At 46.3% G+C, this 15399-nt stretch overlaps 1 protein-coding gene across 1 annotated transcript in view; it reads left to right on the forward strand.

Annotated features, from left to right (window-relative positions):
- Nucleotides 1-15034, forward strand: part of RTN4R (reticulon 4 receptor) — a 159124-nt gene extending 144090 nt beyond the window's left edge. The window contains exon 2 of the mRNA XM_063144086.1: nucleotides 13248-15034. Within this exon, the coding sequence (XP_063000156.1) occupies nucleotides 13248-14680 (1433 nt within the window). The 3' untranslated portion in view covers nucleotides 14681-15034. The remainder of the gene's footprint in view (nucleotides 1-13247) is intronic.
- The last annotated feature ends 365 nt before the right edge of the window (nucleotides 15035-15399 follow it).

Raw genomic sequence — 15399 nt, forward strand, 5'->3', positions numbered from 1 at the left:
ACACCCAGATAGCATGCTGAAAACACACCACACAACAGCTGATGCAGCAACACAAAGGATGTGTAGTGACAAGATATTTGTGAGCTGAACCATGGGCTTTCCTCCAGAATACAGGAACTTTCTTGGACTTTTTAAAAAACCATTTATGCAAATTTCAGCCAAAAATGCATAATTTATGCAAATTTGGTCATAATTTGCATGATTTGCAGCTGCAATTTGCACAAATCAACCATATTATGGATGCAATTTGTGCAAATTAAGCAAATTAGGGCTACGATTTGTATAAATGGAATCTGTTATTTGGCAATTAAAACAAAAAATCCATGAAGGGGCCCAACTCAACACAGTTCGGTTGGGCCAACTTGTGGATAAGCGAGCCAGAGTCTGAGTGGCTCAGCTGCTGAAAGCTTGGTGAACTTCTCTCCCAAGATGGATTCCTCCAACATCCCTATTCTTGGGACATCCTGCTTGCCCAGTGGCCAGAAGAATCATAGAATAGTAGAGTTGGAAGGGCCTATAAGGCCATCAAGCCCAACCCCTTGCTCAGTGCAGGAATTCACCCTAAAGCATACCTGACAGATGGTTGTCCAGCTGCCTCTTGAATGTCTCTAGTGTGGGAGAACCCACCACCTCCCTAGGTTACTGGTTCCATTGTTGTACTGCTCTAACAGTCAGGAAGTTTTTCCTGATGTCCAGCCAGAATCTGGCTTCCTGTAACTTCAGCCTGTTATTCCGTGTCCTGCACTCTGGGAGGATAGAGAAGTGATCCTGGCCCTCCTCTGTGTGACAACCTTTCAAGTCTTTGAAGAGTGCTCTCATGTCTCCCCTCAATCTCCTCTTCTCCAGGCTAAACATGCCCAGTTCTTTCAGTCTTTCTTTGTAGGGCTTTGTTTCCAGACCCCTGATCATCCTGGTTGCCCTCCTCTGAACACGCTCAGCTTGTCTGCGTCCTTCTTGAAGTGCAGTGCCCAACAAAGAGGCTGATGGTGGAGATCCATGGGCTCATGCCAAACTTTAAGTCCTGACCCCGGTTGACCCCATTATGTGCTTTCTCAGGGGAGCCTCATCCCTCTTCCCCCTGGCCCAAAATCTCTTCCCCATGTTGAAGAGAGCCAGGTGCGAGGGAAGATCTTTATATTAGGTCAATGGCTTGCAAAAATGTGTCTACTGGGCAAACATTCATTTATAAGGAGAAATGTGCACAAAAATGCTTCTGAATTTTCATGCAAACTTCTTTTAGGGATGAGACTGTAAAAATGCGAGCCTGAGCAAAACCAGAATTGGTAGATTTGTCCCTAGTGTGAACGAATGAATAAACGCATGTGCTCTTGGTGTGTTATATGTGAGAATGGATTTGTGGATGTGTACGAAAGACATGCAAAAGGGGTAGTGAATTGGGAGGACGTGTTTTGGATCAGTCCTATCCCTCCTTGCTGTCATTGTTTTTTCGGCATGGAGCACAACCCATTTCCACAGTGCTAAAACTTGACATCCGTTTTCCCCATTGGGCCTCAGAGGTAAAGTGGAGAACTGCAGCAGGCTGCCAGCTTTTCAAAGAGAAACGGATCGCCTTTTATCACTCCCTACAGAGACAAAGGCAAGAGAACGCTGTTTGACTCAGCAAAAGGCTTTGAGCTGCATCTCAGCCCCTACGTCGAGGCAGGAGAGAATTCTAATGATTATTGAGCTTGCTCTGAAGGGAAAGCTGAATTATCATATTTCCAAATCAATAGAATCAAGAGGCAAGCTACGGGGTGGGGGAGTGGAGGGGAGGAAGCCTGGCCTTGGCAAACGGCAGAAAATTGCATTTTGCTCGGGCCTCTTAAAAATTTTGTGGAGCGTCTATTAGGGGTCCCCAGAGCCTTTTCCTTCTAATTGCCGTGTCTGACAATGCGATCGCACTGGGACCAGCGAAAAGGCAAATAATGGACCCACTCTAATTGCTTCCCAGTTCTCTGAGTCATCCAATGCTTTGGAGATGGCAGAGGGGAAGGATGGCTGCTTTGGCGGGAGGAGGGTGCCGGTTTTTAAGAAAGCTCAGGAGGAACCAATGTGACGATCCAGAAGCCAAGCCCAGGGAGGGGATGGATGACCTGGAGATGTAGAGGGTTCATGTTTATTTATTTATTTCCATTGGGTGCTTTTGACCAAAAGTTATTTTCAAGTTTTAACGATGGTCTGGAAGGCAAGAGAACACAGGAAAGGAGATTCGAAAGGGCACAAGTACACCTGGGCAGTTGATAGGAATGGAAAGCGGAATAGGGCTGACCGTCTTGAGCTACGGAAGGCCAAGGTTGGCCAAAGGGAAGTGGGCATCCGTCCTTGACATGGGGGCATATTATTTATTTCATGCCTCCAACACTTTATGGGTGGAAATGGGGAAATGCTGGCAACACCTCTGTTGGCAAAGCAAGGATCCTTTCCCCAGTCCCTCTTCTGATATTATCTGAGAGCTCCACCATGTCCTGTATATCCATTATTCATTGCCTCATCCATAGTTTTCCCTGCAGGGTCTTTCATAGAATCATAGAATCATAGAATAGCAGAGTTGGAAGGGGCCTACAAGGCCATCGAGTCCAACCCCCTGCTCAATGCAGGAATCCACCCTAAAGCATCCCTGACAGATGGTTGTCCAGCTGCCTCTTGAATGCCTCTAGTGTGGGAGAGCCCACAACCTCCCTAGGTAGCTGATTCCACCATCGCACTGCTCTAACAGTCAGGAAGTTTTTCCTGATGTCCAGCCGGAATCTGGCTTCCTTTAACTTGAGACCGTTATTCCGTGTCCTGCACTCTGGGAGAATCAAGAAGAGATCCTGGCCCTCCTCTGTGTGACAACCTTTTAAGTCTTTGAAGAGTGCTATCATGTCTCCCCTCAATCTTCTCTTCTCCAGGCTAAACATGCCCAGTTCTTTCAGTCTCTCTTCATAGGGCTTTGTTTCTAGACCTCTGATCATCCTGGTTGCCCTCTTCTGAACACGCTCCAGCTTGTCTGCATCCTTCTTGAATTGTGGAGCCCAGAACTGGACGCAATACTCTAGATGAGGCCTAACCAGGGCCGAATAGAGAGGAACCAGTACCTCACGTGATTTGGAAGCTATACTTCTATTAATGCAGCCCAAAATAGCATTTGCCTTTCTTGCAGCCATATCGCACTGTTGGCTCATATTCAGCTTGTGATCTACAACAATTCCAAGATCTTTCTCATTTGTAGTATTGCTGAGCCAAGTGTCCCCCATCTTGTAACTGTGCATTTGGTTTCTATTCCCTAAATGTAGAACTTGGCATTTATCCCTATTAAATTTCATTCTGTTGTTTTCAGCCCAGCACTCCAGCCTATCAAGATCACTTTGAAGTTTGTTTCTGTCTTCCAGGGTATTAGCTATCCCACCCAATTTGGTGTCATCTGCAAATTTGATCAGCGTTCCCTGCACCTCCTCGTCCAAATCATTAATAAAAATGTTGAAGAGCACTGAGCCCAGGACTGAGCCCTGCAGCACCCCACTCGTTGCCTCTCCCCAGTTTGAGAAGGTTCCATTGATAAGTACTCTTTGAGTCCGATTCTGTAGCCAACTGTGGATCCACCTAATAGTTGTTCCATCTAGCCCACTTTTAGCTAGTTTGTTAATCAGAATGTCATGTGGTACTTTGTCAAAAGCTTTGCTGAAGTCAAGATATATGACATCCACAGCATTCCCACAGTCCACAAGGGAGGTTATCCTATCAAAAAATGAGATCAAATTAGTCTGACAGGATTTGTTCCTGACAAATCCATGTTGGCTTCTAGTAATCACTGCATTGATTTCAAGGTGTTTACAGATTGACTTCTTTATAATTTGCTCCAGAATTTTCCCAGGGATGGATGTCAGGCTGACTGGTCTGTAGTTCCCAGGTTTGAGCTTGTTCTTTGAGTCAAAGAGCTAGTAAAGTAGCCTGGTGCCCTCCAGGTGTGTTGGCTGAGGGTGATGGGACTTGCAGTCCAAAACAACTGGAGGCCACCAAGCTGGAGAAAGCTGTGTGAGAGGAACAATTGCCCTATGATCTATCATGAAAGGTTGAGAAGCAGGAGGGAGGCCTCACCAGTGGGTCATCTGACCGGCTGTGCACAGCATGGTGTCTTAGGAAGCTGCCTTCGGCCATCAGTAGCTCGGTATTTTTCAGCATCCCTCACCATGTGCATACAGTTTGTGCGCACTGAGCTAAAGGGACAACAGTAATGATTTTGATTCCATGGAAGACAGAATCTTCCCTCCATGCCATCAATTCTCTAGGGCTGGTAGAGGCCTTCTGTGCAATACCGTTTCACCCCCAAAGGGGTTGCAGCTTTCAGGCGGCAGAGTGAATTGGTTGTCTTCAATGTAGGGCCAAGGGGAATGGGGGCATTTCAGGAGACAGCATTATGGCAGTGTTAGGTGTTGTTTCTTATTCCGCCCCCCCCCCTTTACATCATCCGTGTTGTTTTCTCTGGCTCCCATCCCCACTCCAGAATGGCCTGACCCTCTGCAGAATGATTTAAAAACACTGAAAACCACCTTCCATTAGCCACTCACAAATGGGGTAGCAAATTGAGGGTGTGTGTGATATTTTGGCCCATCCCTCATACCCTTCTAATCACTTTCCAACCAATCTACATTACAGACAAGGGAAATGGTACAATTTAGAGTATAAACCACGCGGCCTCCCAACACCATGTGGAATTTGGTGCCCTCATTACATGCACTAGAGAAGGCAAAAAAATAAAAAATAAATCCCCCCATTCCGAGCCCCCTGTTCCTCCTAGCTGACATCATCCATGGCCCCTTGACATGACATGACTCACGAAGCTCCAAAAGTTTCCCCCCTTCCTCCTCATTGATATTTGTTTCTCTTCGTGTATTTGCAATATCCTCTCCCCCTGCCCCTCCTGTCTGGGAAGAAATCGTGCCAGGCAGAGTGATGCTTACATTGCTTTAATTTCCCAAGGGACGTCTCCCAGTGTGACACATTGCCAGCAGGGGACCTGGTGCACCTCATGTTATTTTATTCCATACAATGGGCTGTGATGTGTCAAAACGCAGCGAGCCAGGCAGCGGACGTCACCAGCCTGATCCCAATGAACACAGCTTGCAGGGCTCTGCAGAAGCTAATAATCTCAGGTACGGATCAGCCTTGCATGCCAGGCAGGTGTCGCATCCCCCCACCCCACCCCCGGAGATCTCAGACGGAGCTGGATCTAGAGCACATGTCTATCTTGGATTTGCAGCTTTATTAACTGCGCCGTGTGAGTTATGATGACAAGAACATAGCTCCAGCTTAGATTTCCAGCTTTTGATTACATGAAAGAGAGAATCTTCGTCTCTGTTATCATTCCCTTGGTATCGTTCTCATTGCCCCAATAAAACATTCAAGCCATATCTATATTATTGACAGAGCGAATGATAATAATTTATTGATTGAGATTTATAGCCCAGCTTCTTCCTTGCCTTTCTCGTAGGCTATACTATTTCTCTACCTGCTTCTTTTTACAACAGCTCTGTGCAATAGTTTGAGAGCTAGTGCGGTGTAGTGTAGTGGCTAGTGTGTTGGCTGTGGGCTGGGAAGACCCAGGTTCAAATTCTTCCCATCCATGGAGGACACTGGGTAACTGTGGGCCAGCTGCCATAGCTCATGCTAGCCTAATTCTCAGAGTTATGAGGATGAACAGGATAGCATCATGAAATTTGCTTTCCTCACTTCCTGCTACAAGGGATGGAGGTGGGGGCAGATTGCACTCAGCCCCAAATAGGGTGGGGCACACATAGGGATGCTGAAGAAATTTGAGATGGACTAAAACGAGTTTGTATTTTCAAGAATTCTACCTGTGGAATCTGCGAAATACCAGCCTCCTCAGGCTGCCAAGGGTCTGGGGACTTTTGAAACATATATTCCCAAAATTTACACAAATTTATACATAGCAAGATATACAAGTTTCTGCTGGGGATAAGCCATCCTGGACAAGTTGAATGGAATGAGGGACAAAAGGCTAATTGCTATGTACTAAGGTAAATTAAGTAAATTGTTGTGAATCCTCTTACTGGACTCAACTAGACTTAACGGTCTAGCGGGACGGAGGGGTGAAGATCCTGCAATATTTTTATCGCAAGATCTTCCCCTCTGTTCACACGCGGCACACAATGACCTCAGAGGGAGAGGCATCGCACCCGCCATTTTGGTTTTTTTTAACGAGGCAGCAGCGCACAAGTGGTCGTGTGCAAAAGGTAAGTACTTTTAAAAAAAATCCACACTCCCCTCCCCCCACCCCACCCCACCTTTGATGGGCGCAGAGTTCCTGAAGAGTTCTGCACCCCATGTTTGGGTCCCGGCTCCTCGCAAGGAACTGCGAGAAGCCAGGCCAAAACGGAACACCCGGCCCAAGACCGTAGAAAAACCAGGCCTAAAGTGGAGGGTAAGATCCTGGGGCAAGGGAGGGATAATCCCACCCTGATCCTGGGATCCCCTGTGCACAGGGATGATTCCAGGGATCACCCCGGGATAAAGCCCCACCTAGCGGATTATTTGCAGATTTTTCCACATAATGGGGGAAAGAAAAACCATAAATCTGTCTATGAATAGACACCAGAACGAAAGGCATCAAACAATCCATGAAATGCACACAGAATGGATTTCACAAAATCAAGCCATTCCTAGGCACGCGGGCATTGCAGCATTCTCTTCCTGACCAGCATGGAGGAAGACCTTGTAGAGCTGCTGAAGCCCGGCTCTTGCTCTCTCCAGATTCTGACAGTGGGAGGGGCTGTTTCCCCCCTCCTATGTGGTTCATTGGCAAGCCTGTGTGCTGGAAAGGAAGTCCCAGAGCAGGGATTCCTCAGGCCTGTCCCTCAGGGTGATGGGACCCAGGGGCACCTTGGAGTTTGGGGTTTGGGCCTCCTTCACCAGAAATGTGGTGCCCTGATAGGATGGAAGCAACTCAATCCTCAAAGACTGTTTAGACTGCCAGAATGAGCAGTGCTCACTCCATCTCAAAAGGTCGTGTGGCATGTTCCAGAAGCAGCAGATACGTTTTCAGTAGGAATGGCAGGATCTGTGCATTTAAGTTTTCATAGAATCATAGAATAGCAGAGTTGGAAGGGGCCTACAAGGCCATTGAGTCCAACCCCCTGCTCAATGCAGGAATCCACCCTAAAGCACCCTAAAGCATCCCCACATTCCTCTTTCTTTCTTTCTTTCTTTCTTTCTTTCTTTCTTTCCTTTTTTTAAAAAAATCTTAAGTTCCTTTTAGCCCATTTTCGAAGAAATTTGAGAATAACATGAACTGCTGGGAGACTTTATTATATTTACTGCTGTATAAATGCCACAAGTAAAAAAACAACTATATAAATAAATCAATTCTTTGCAAAACCCGAAATGAAATGAACAAAATTTTCACCCATTTGCAGCAAGGCAAGTTCAATATGCACAGCTGTTCCTAGCATGGGGAGGGCCACCTTTGTCTTCCTGCCATGTAGGGCGTGCTTCAGATCTGGTCACTTTGGAGAGATTCAGGAGTCATCTGAATCAAAGCAGGGCTCCTCCAAAGTAGAACTAATCTGAATCTGAATATATGTGAAGGTTCAGGAATTGAAGGAGCACAGATAGAGCACAGAACTAGGAATGGACGGACTCACCTCCGTCTGGACTCTGCAGGCGCTCACGGAACTAACATCACTGCTCACCCCCCTGGACCTGCCCTCCAAGCATCCACGCACACCCTGAATGAGTGGATGCATGTCTGAAATGTGGGTCCGGCAGCCAGCCAGCCCCATAAGGAGCCACCATTTTCTGAAGAAATGGCGGCTCAGGGATTATTTATTTATTTATTTAAAACATTTGTATCCCGCCCTATATCACTAGGATCTCAGGGCGGGGTACAGCTAAAAGCCGTGATTGTAACGCGATTCGTGCCTGTAATGTTGCGTCAGTGGCCCCTTTACAGCTGTCATTTGTGCAATGTGACTTCTACAGAAATGTGCAAATGTATTGGCAGCCTGGGTAATTATGACAAAGACAAAAAGGGGAAAAAAGTTGCAGCCATTGGCAACCATTTATTGGTTGCTGAGAGGCAGGAAGATTTGGACTTCCAAATCGAAACTCATTTTCTAGCCCGAGTTCAATGTGCAGCCTCCTAATCATCCTGAGCAGAAGCAAGCTGGTTTCCAAATTAATTAATCAGGGCCCTAACAGAATATTGTGCCCAGTGCACACCCCTCCTGCCATGGAGCAGCTAAAGATGAGAAACCTGTAAAAAGAAAAAAGGAAAAGGAAAAAAGGAAAAGGAAAAAAAATGGTGGCGACTGAAATTCTGTATCACAGATACAGTTACACAGAGATGGAAACCCCAAACTTTTTAGAGCTAAATAATCAAGACTCTCTTCCTGGTTGAATTAAACTATCAGATTTGCTTCCTCACACATTTGGTGGTGGTGGTTGTGGTTGTTTTATCTCAGCTTCTTTTCCTTTCATTCTTGAATATTTTTTTATAAATTCTTATGCTGGCTGTGGATGATAGGAGTTGCAGTACAATACATCTGGAGGGCATCAGATCAGAGTGGGGGAGCAGACAGATTTACAATGTCAATTGTCCTTTCGCTGGTCTTTCTCACCCTTGCATGTAACTTTTATCTGATCTATTCACATTGTTGTGGAAGATGGGTGGGAGGGTGCCATAGCCTGGAGAAGAGAAGATGGAGGGGAGACAGGATAGCACTCTTCAAATACTTAAAAGGTTGTCACACAGAGGAGGGCCAGGATCTCTTCTCGATCCTCCCAGAGTGCAGGACACGGAATAACGGGCTCAAGTTACAGGAAGCCAGATTCCGGCTGGACATCAGGAAAAACTTCCTGACTGTTAGAGCAGTACGACAATGGCATCAGTTACTTAGGGAGGTGGTGGGCTCTCCCACACTGGAGGCCTTCAAGAGGCAGCTGGACAACCATCTGTCAGGGATGCTTTAGGGTGGATTCCTGCTTTGAGCAGGGGGTTGGACTCGATGGCCTTGTAGGCCCCTTCCAACTCTGCTATTCTATGATTCTATGCACCGCATCCTGCTTGTGGTTGCCTGGTCGACAGCTGAATGAAATGAATGCATGATGGGTTAATATTTGACAACGAGAATCCTCGATGACTCTGGCACTCATGACTAGTAACGAATGGAAACAGATGAGCCCTATTTTCCCTCAATTATTAATTCTTTATGAAACAAATGCACACCCTGTTGAAGGTAACGGTCCTAAGGTCACCACAATGAGTCTGCTAGGGATGGACTCACAACTCTTTAATCACCCTCTATTACATCCTGTAGTTTATGTGCAAAAGCAGAAAGTCTGTTTCTGGCAGTGCTGTCAGAAGAGTCCATCAGTGGGTGGAGGTCACCAAGGGCTCATTTACACCAAGCAGGGTATTCCACTATGAAAGCGGTATATAAAAGGCAGGAGCCACACTGCTGCTTTATAGTGGTACTGAAGTGCACTGACAACTGTTGGGGCCCATGGACACAGACCATATACTGCTTTCATACCACTTTCATAGTGTTGTATCCTTCTTGGTGTAGAGGTGTCCTGGGCCCCAACAGTTGTCAGTGCACTTCAATACATTGATGGTGCTATATAAATAAATAAATAATAATAATAATAATACTGCTATAAAGCAGCCGTGTGGCTCCTGCCTTTTATATACCATTTTCATAGTGGAATATCCTGCTTGGTGTAGATGAGCCCCAAGCTTTCATCAGCTCAGCCACCCTGGTCTTTCCCATGAGCCAGATTGACTTGATCTGCATGAAGTCGGGCCAATTTGAAGATTTCCTTTATCTATCTAGCTATCTAGCTATTGTGTAAAACAATTTGCAGAAATTGCAGCTGCAATTTGTGCAAATTACACGAACTGCAGACACAATTTGTGCAAATTGCAGCTATAATATGTGTAATTTGTGCAAATTGCTTTTGGGGCAAAAGTCAAAACAAAACAAATATAAAGCAAAGCCAGAAAAAGTTCCCCGATTTCAGGAACAGCCTCCCGCCCCCCAGTTCGGCTTGCACATGCAAGCTGAGTTGGAGGCACTGTAGGAATCAGTTGGGCCCAGTATCAGAGGCTATATGTATACCAGTTGCTGGGGAACATGGGTGGGAGGGTGCTGTTGCACCGTATCCTGCTTGTGGGTTCCTGGTCGACAGCTGGTTGGCCACCATGTGAAGAGAATGCTGGACTAGATGGACCCTTGTTCTGATCCAGCAGGGCTCTTCTGATGTTCTTATTTCAAAATGAACTGGATTTCCCAGTGATGGCTATCCCTAGTTTCTGGACATAATTCAGAGTGCTGGTTATGAGCTATACAACCTTATATGGCCTGGGACCAGGCTACCTGAAAGACTGCCTCCTGCCACATGACCCTGCCCAGGTTTTAAGCTCTTTTAAGTCCTGCCACAATCAGAGGCCTGGAAGAGGGTCTTCTCTTCTTGGTGGCTGCTCCAAGGCTGTGCTGAAGAAGGCTAAGCTGTCTCTCTCTCTGTTCTCCGTCTGCCACAAGGCAAAGGTGTTTTTTTAGTCAAGCAGGCTTTTGTTATGAAAGCTGGTCTGGTGGCTTGGATGCTGCTTTTGTGCTGTTTTTGTTGTGTTTTGAATGTATTTATTGTATGATCGCTTTAAGTATTTATTTTAAATATTGGGTTCTTTTTATTGTCAGCCACCTTGAGCGCCATTTTCTTGGTAGGAAGGTGGGGCATGCCTCAATCCAACAAACAAGCCCTACAAGACCCTAATGTTTAATTTCCATGTCAATTGTACATCTTTACTAGTTGCCTCTAGTCATCACAAGTAGCCCATCTACATTTGGAAGAGGCATCAAGGATTCCAGGCACAATTGGCCTTTCGCCTCTCCATCTGAAGATGTTGCCCAGTAACCAACCCATCACTTGGGGAAGCACAGAACCCTCCAGGTTCCCTGTGTGTGTGTGTGTGTGTGTGTGTGTGTGTGTGTGTAGGGGAAGGGCTCCGCCTTTGGCAGGCTGGGGATGTTTCTCGTGCATTTTAATGCCTCATTATCCGTTAATGCAAAATAGCAGTCGATTGCCAAGTTCAGAGAGTAAGGCCACTTAAGGCAATGACACAGGGCCAGACAAATTGGACAGGTATCTGGAGGCTTGGACCACTTCAGGTCAAGGTGAAAGTCACACCTGATGCAGCAGAATTAAAAACACCAGTTTGTCTGCTAAACACCCCTCTAGCATTTCGCTGCCCCATCTTGATTTGGGGAGGGGGGAGGGAGTCAGGATGACACAGGTGTCCGTTTTGGGCTTGATGGTTTCTCACTGGCTTGGTCCCCCGGACTGGAGTCTGCGGACCACCGTGCTCGCCTTTCTTGGCAAGCATGGCGGGCCCTGCGCTCTTCCCAAACTTCAACATGGCAGCTTGGCGTTTTTCGGAAAGGCCCCCTTTGTGCAAGTGGCAGCCATAAATAGGCCCATTTATGCAAAACTACAGGTGTGGGTGGTCCAAATAGGCCCCCACAGTGAGTAGGGCCGCGTGGCCAGTGGGGGGTCCTGTGAGCAGCACGCAACACGGATGGTGTTGAGTCCGCGTCCATCCCTAGCGGGGAGGTAGATGAGGAGGGGCTTACTGGCTAAAGCTGTAAGCAGAGCTCTTCCCAGCTGCTGTCAGCTAATGGCAGCAACTGGGAATGACGCTCTGACATTCCCAGATGGATTCTATGGGGGAAATTACTTGCCCATCTCCCGCTCACCCCCATACAATCCCCATGTAAGTGATGCTACAGCATCTTCTAGTGTTGCTGCTAGGAGCATACGGGCCCCTAATTTCAAAGAACATGAGAGAGAGAAAGAGAAAAGAATGTAAAATAAAAATGATTCCAAACAGTTGGATATCAACTGCTTTTCACTAGGTGAATTGCTACTTTTTGTAACTGGTTTCTATCTGTGCCCGCCTGCAAACCATTTATGACCTTGACTTGAATATGAGACAGGAGAAAGGATACAGATGCACTTCAGCCATTTCCCGCTTGCAAATGTGGCGAATAGTGCTAAGCCATGATGGTTAAGTGCTTTGAACTAACCATGGTGGCTTAGCATGTCATGTGTAGGGCATTTTTCCTAACGATGGTGGCTACATAACCACTGTTTAACCACTCTTACTAACTCTGCTCTGAAAAAGGGTTAGTGGTCCTAACCATAGGTTGACCATATGAAAAGGAGGACAGAGGGCTCCTGTATCTTTAGCAGTTGTCTAGAAAAGAGAATTTCAGCAGGTGTCATTGGTATGCATGTAGCACCTGGTGAAATTCCCTCCTCATCACAACAGTTAGAGCTGCAGGAGCCCTGCCCTCTTTTGTATCTGGTCACTCTAGTATAACACCTGCAGCTTTAACTGTTGTGATGAAGAGGGGGTTTCACCAAGTGCCGCATGCATCCAAGTGACACCTGCTGAAATTCCCTTTTCTATACAACTGTTAAAGATACAGGAGCCCGGTCCTCCTTTCCATATGGTCACCCCACCTAACCATGGTTTGGGGGTGTTGTCTGTCAGGGGCCCATATTCAGGCTGTCATTAACACTCCCATTAGATGTGTGAATAATAATTAGAGGTGTGGATGATAAATGGCTGTTATTTCCGTAAAAGACCTTTAATGCAGAATAACGAGCCACCATTTGTACGCATAATGGCGGCTCGCTAAGGGGATGACAGACTTTGGGGCATCCGTTGCGGAGAACAAAGATGTTTTTGATCCCGCACCACTGTTGTCAGCACAGCGAGCGTGAGTGCTATGCAGGCTGAGGCATGAACACCGGTGGCTGACCAAAACCTCTTACTTATTTATTTATTTATTTATTTATTTATTTATTTATTACATTTAAAGCTCAGCTACTCCCGCCCCCTGCAGCAGTGCAAGGAGAAGCTGCACACACACTCCAGAAAGGTGGTTAGGGTGGAGGGTGACTAGGCAGGCTGGTTAGCACGTAAGCGGTGGGAGCACTTGGCGTGGTTAGTGCTCACCACCCTACACCCTAGTTACTCTAATGACCCTTCCCCAAGCTAGGTCTGAACAGGGCTATTGATTCTTTCCAGCCCTTTAATGTTTGCATCTCATGCTGGTTTCCCAGTCTTGGGCAGGTTATGCATTCTGCAGAGATACATTTCAAAGCAGTACAATGGGTGGTAGAAGAGAAATACGCTGTCTAATTTGCACGTCGTTCTTCCCCCTCCCCCTTTGGCTGTCTTGCAGGAAGCAAACTGCTGATTTTGGTGCTTTGCTTGAACTTCCCACCGGAAGCGGAGTCTTGCCCTGGGGCCTGCGTATGTTACAGTGAACCCAAGATCACCATCAGCTGCCAACAGCAAGGACTTGGAGCCATCCCCACGGAGATCCCTGTACAGACTCAGCGCATCTTCCTGCACAGCAACAAGATAACTCTGATCAGGTCCACCAGCTTCACCTCCTGCCGCAACATGTCCATCCTGTGGGTCCATTCCAACAACATCAGTCTCATTGAACCGGGGGCATTCTATGGGCTTGACAAGCTGGAGGAACTGGACCTCAGTGACAACATGAACCTGAGGTCCATCAGCCCTTCCACCTTCCAAGGCCTTGTCCACCTCCATACCTTGCACCTGGATCGTTGCGGGCTACTGGAGCTCTCCACAGGGCTTTTCCGTGGGCTTTTCTCTTTGCAGTATCTTTATCTCCAGGATAACAACCTGCAGAATCTCCTGGATGACAGCTTCTTGGATCTTGCTAACCTTACCTATCTGTTTTTGCATGGTAACAAAATTAAGAGTTTGTCGGAAAATGTATTTCGGGGGTTGATTAACCTGGATAGGCTGCTCTTGCATCAGAACAGGGTTAGCGTGGTCCACCGCAGGGCTTTCCATGACCTTGGGAAAGTGATGACCTTGTATCTTTTTAATAATAACCTGACGGTGCTCTCGGGTGAGACCATGGCTCCCTTGGTGTCCCTCCAGTACCTTCGTCTGAATGGCAACCAGTGGGTGTGTGACTGCCAGGCCCGGTCCCTCTGGGATTGGTTTAAACAGTTCAAAGGATCTTCCTCTGAGCTGGAGTGTCAGTTGCCTGCTCACCTGGCGGGGAGGGACCTCAAACGGCTGCAGAGCACCGACCTGGAAGGATGTGTCGACTCTTTCAACCAGATAAGAACGAGCGTGTTTAGCACTAAGACCAGATCTGGAAAATTGCCGACGGCTGACCCACCTCTAAATCCCCAGGACAGCTCCAGGAAATGTTGCCAGCCAGAAATGGATAAATCTTTTATTTACGAAGCCAAAGCCAAGGCGGGTCCCTCGTCCCACAGCAGCCGGGCCTCCCCTAACAATCCACTCAAGGATAAAGAGAACATGGCCAAAACCAAGTACCAGGTTGAGTCAGACTCTTCCAAAAATGGCAGCAACAAGCAGATCAACGACTCCCCATTCGGGACTTTCCCCAGTGCGGTGGACCCTCCGCTGACCAATGTGAAACCCGAGTACCTAGGACCAATCGAACCCTCCACCGTCCCAACCAAAAAGAGGCAGGGGTGTTCTAGAAAGAACAAGTCTAGGTCCCAATGCCGTGTTGCCCAGCCAACACAAAGCTCTTCATCACAGCTAATCCCAAGCCTATTGATCCCTTCCTTGGTGTGGAGTCGGTTCTGGTTCTGTTAAAAACAAGTATTTTCCTTGAGGAGTGATACTTTAATCCCAGACTTTTGCTTAAAAAAATAATAATTTTCTAGAAAAAATAAAGACACCTCCACAAAACATTGCAAATGAAAAGAAACGTAAAGCTATGCCCAGAGAGAACTTTGTTACACTAAATGATAACTGGATGCCTTTATAAAAACAAAACACAAACAAACAAAAAGCTGTACATAATTTATTTGTTTCTCCTGAAATCTATGTGTTGGATTATTATTATTTTTAGTCTTTGGAACTGCACTTCCCCACAAGAGCAGATGGTTAAAAAAGCAAAGGAAAAAGATTCACCAATGAAAAATTAAGCAAAACAGAAAAGTAAAAGGTGCAAAAAATAAATTTAAAAAATTACACCTTTGTTTTTATTTTTTAAGCATTACTTGTAATTTGAAACCATTCTTGAATGATGTTGCAAGTTTCCCATCTGCAGAGGTGATGCATTTGTGCTGTTTTGACTCCTGGGTTTCTCAATCTTGAGGTTTAGCCATTTTTTTGTTTCCATTCTGCCATGTTTACGGAGGGGACATTTGTTAAAGAATGCTTCCTTTTCATTCACTCAAGACTGCAGTATATATATATAAATATATATATATAGACAGAGATATGCATTTTATTTTACTTGTGTACCAGTACAACAAAAGAAAGATATGAAATAAAGATTTCTTTTTTTTTCCCTTTACGGTGTCATC

The sequence above is a fragment of the Elgaria multicarinata genome, chromosome 18 (assembly GCF_023053635.1).
Source record: "Elgaria multicarinata webbii isolate HBS135686 ecotype San Diego chromosome 18, rElgMul1.1.pri, whole genome shotgun sequence".
Classification (NCBI taxonomy): domain Eukaryota; kingdom Metazoa; phylum Chordata; class Lepidosauria; order Squamata; family Anguidae; genus Elgaria; species Elgaria multicarinata.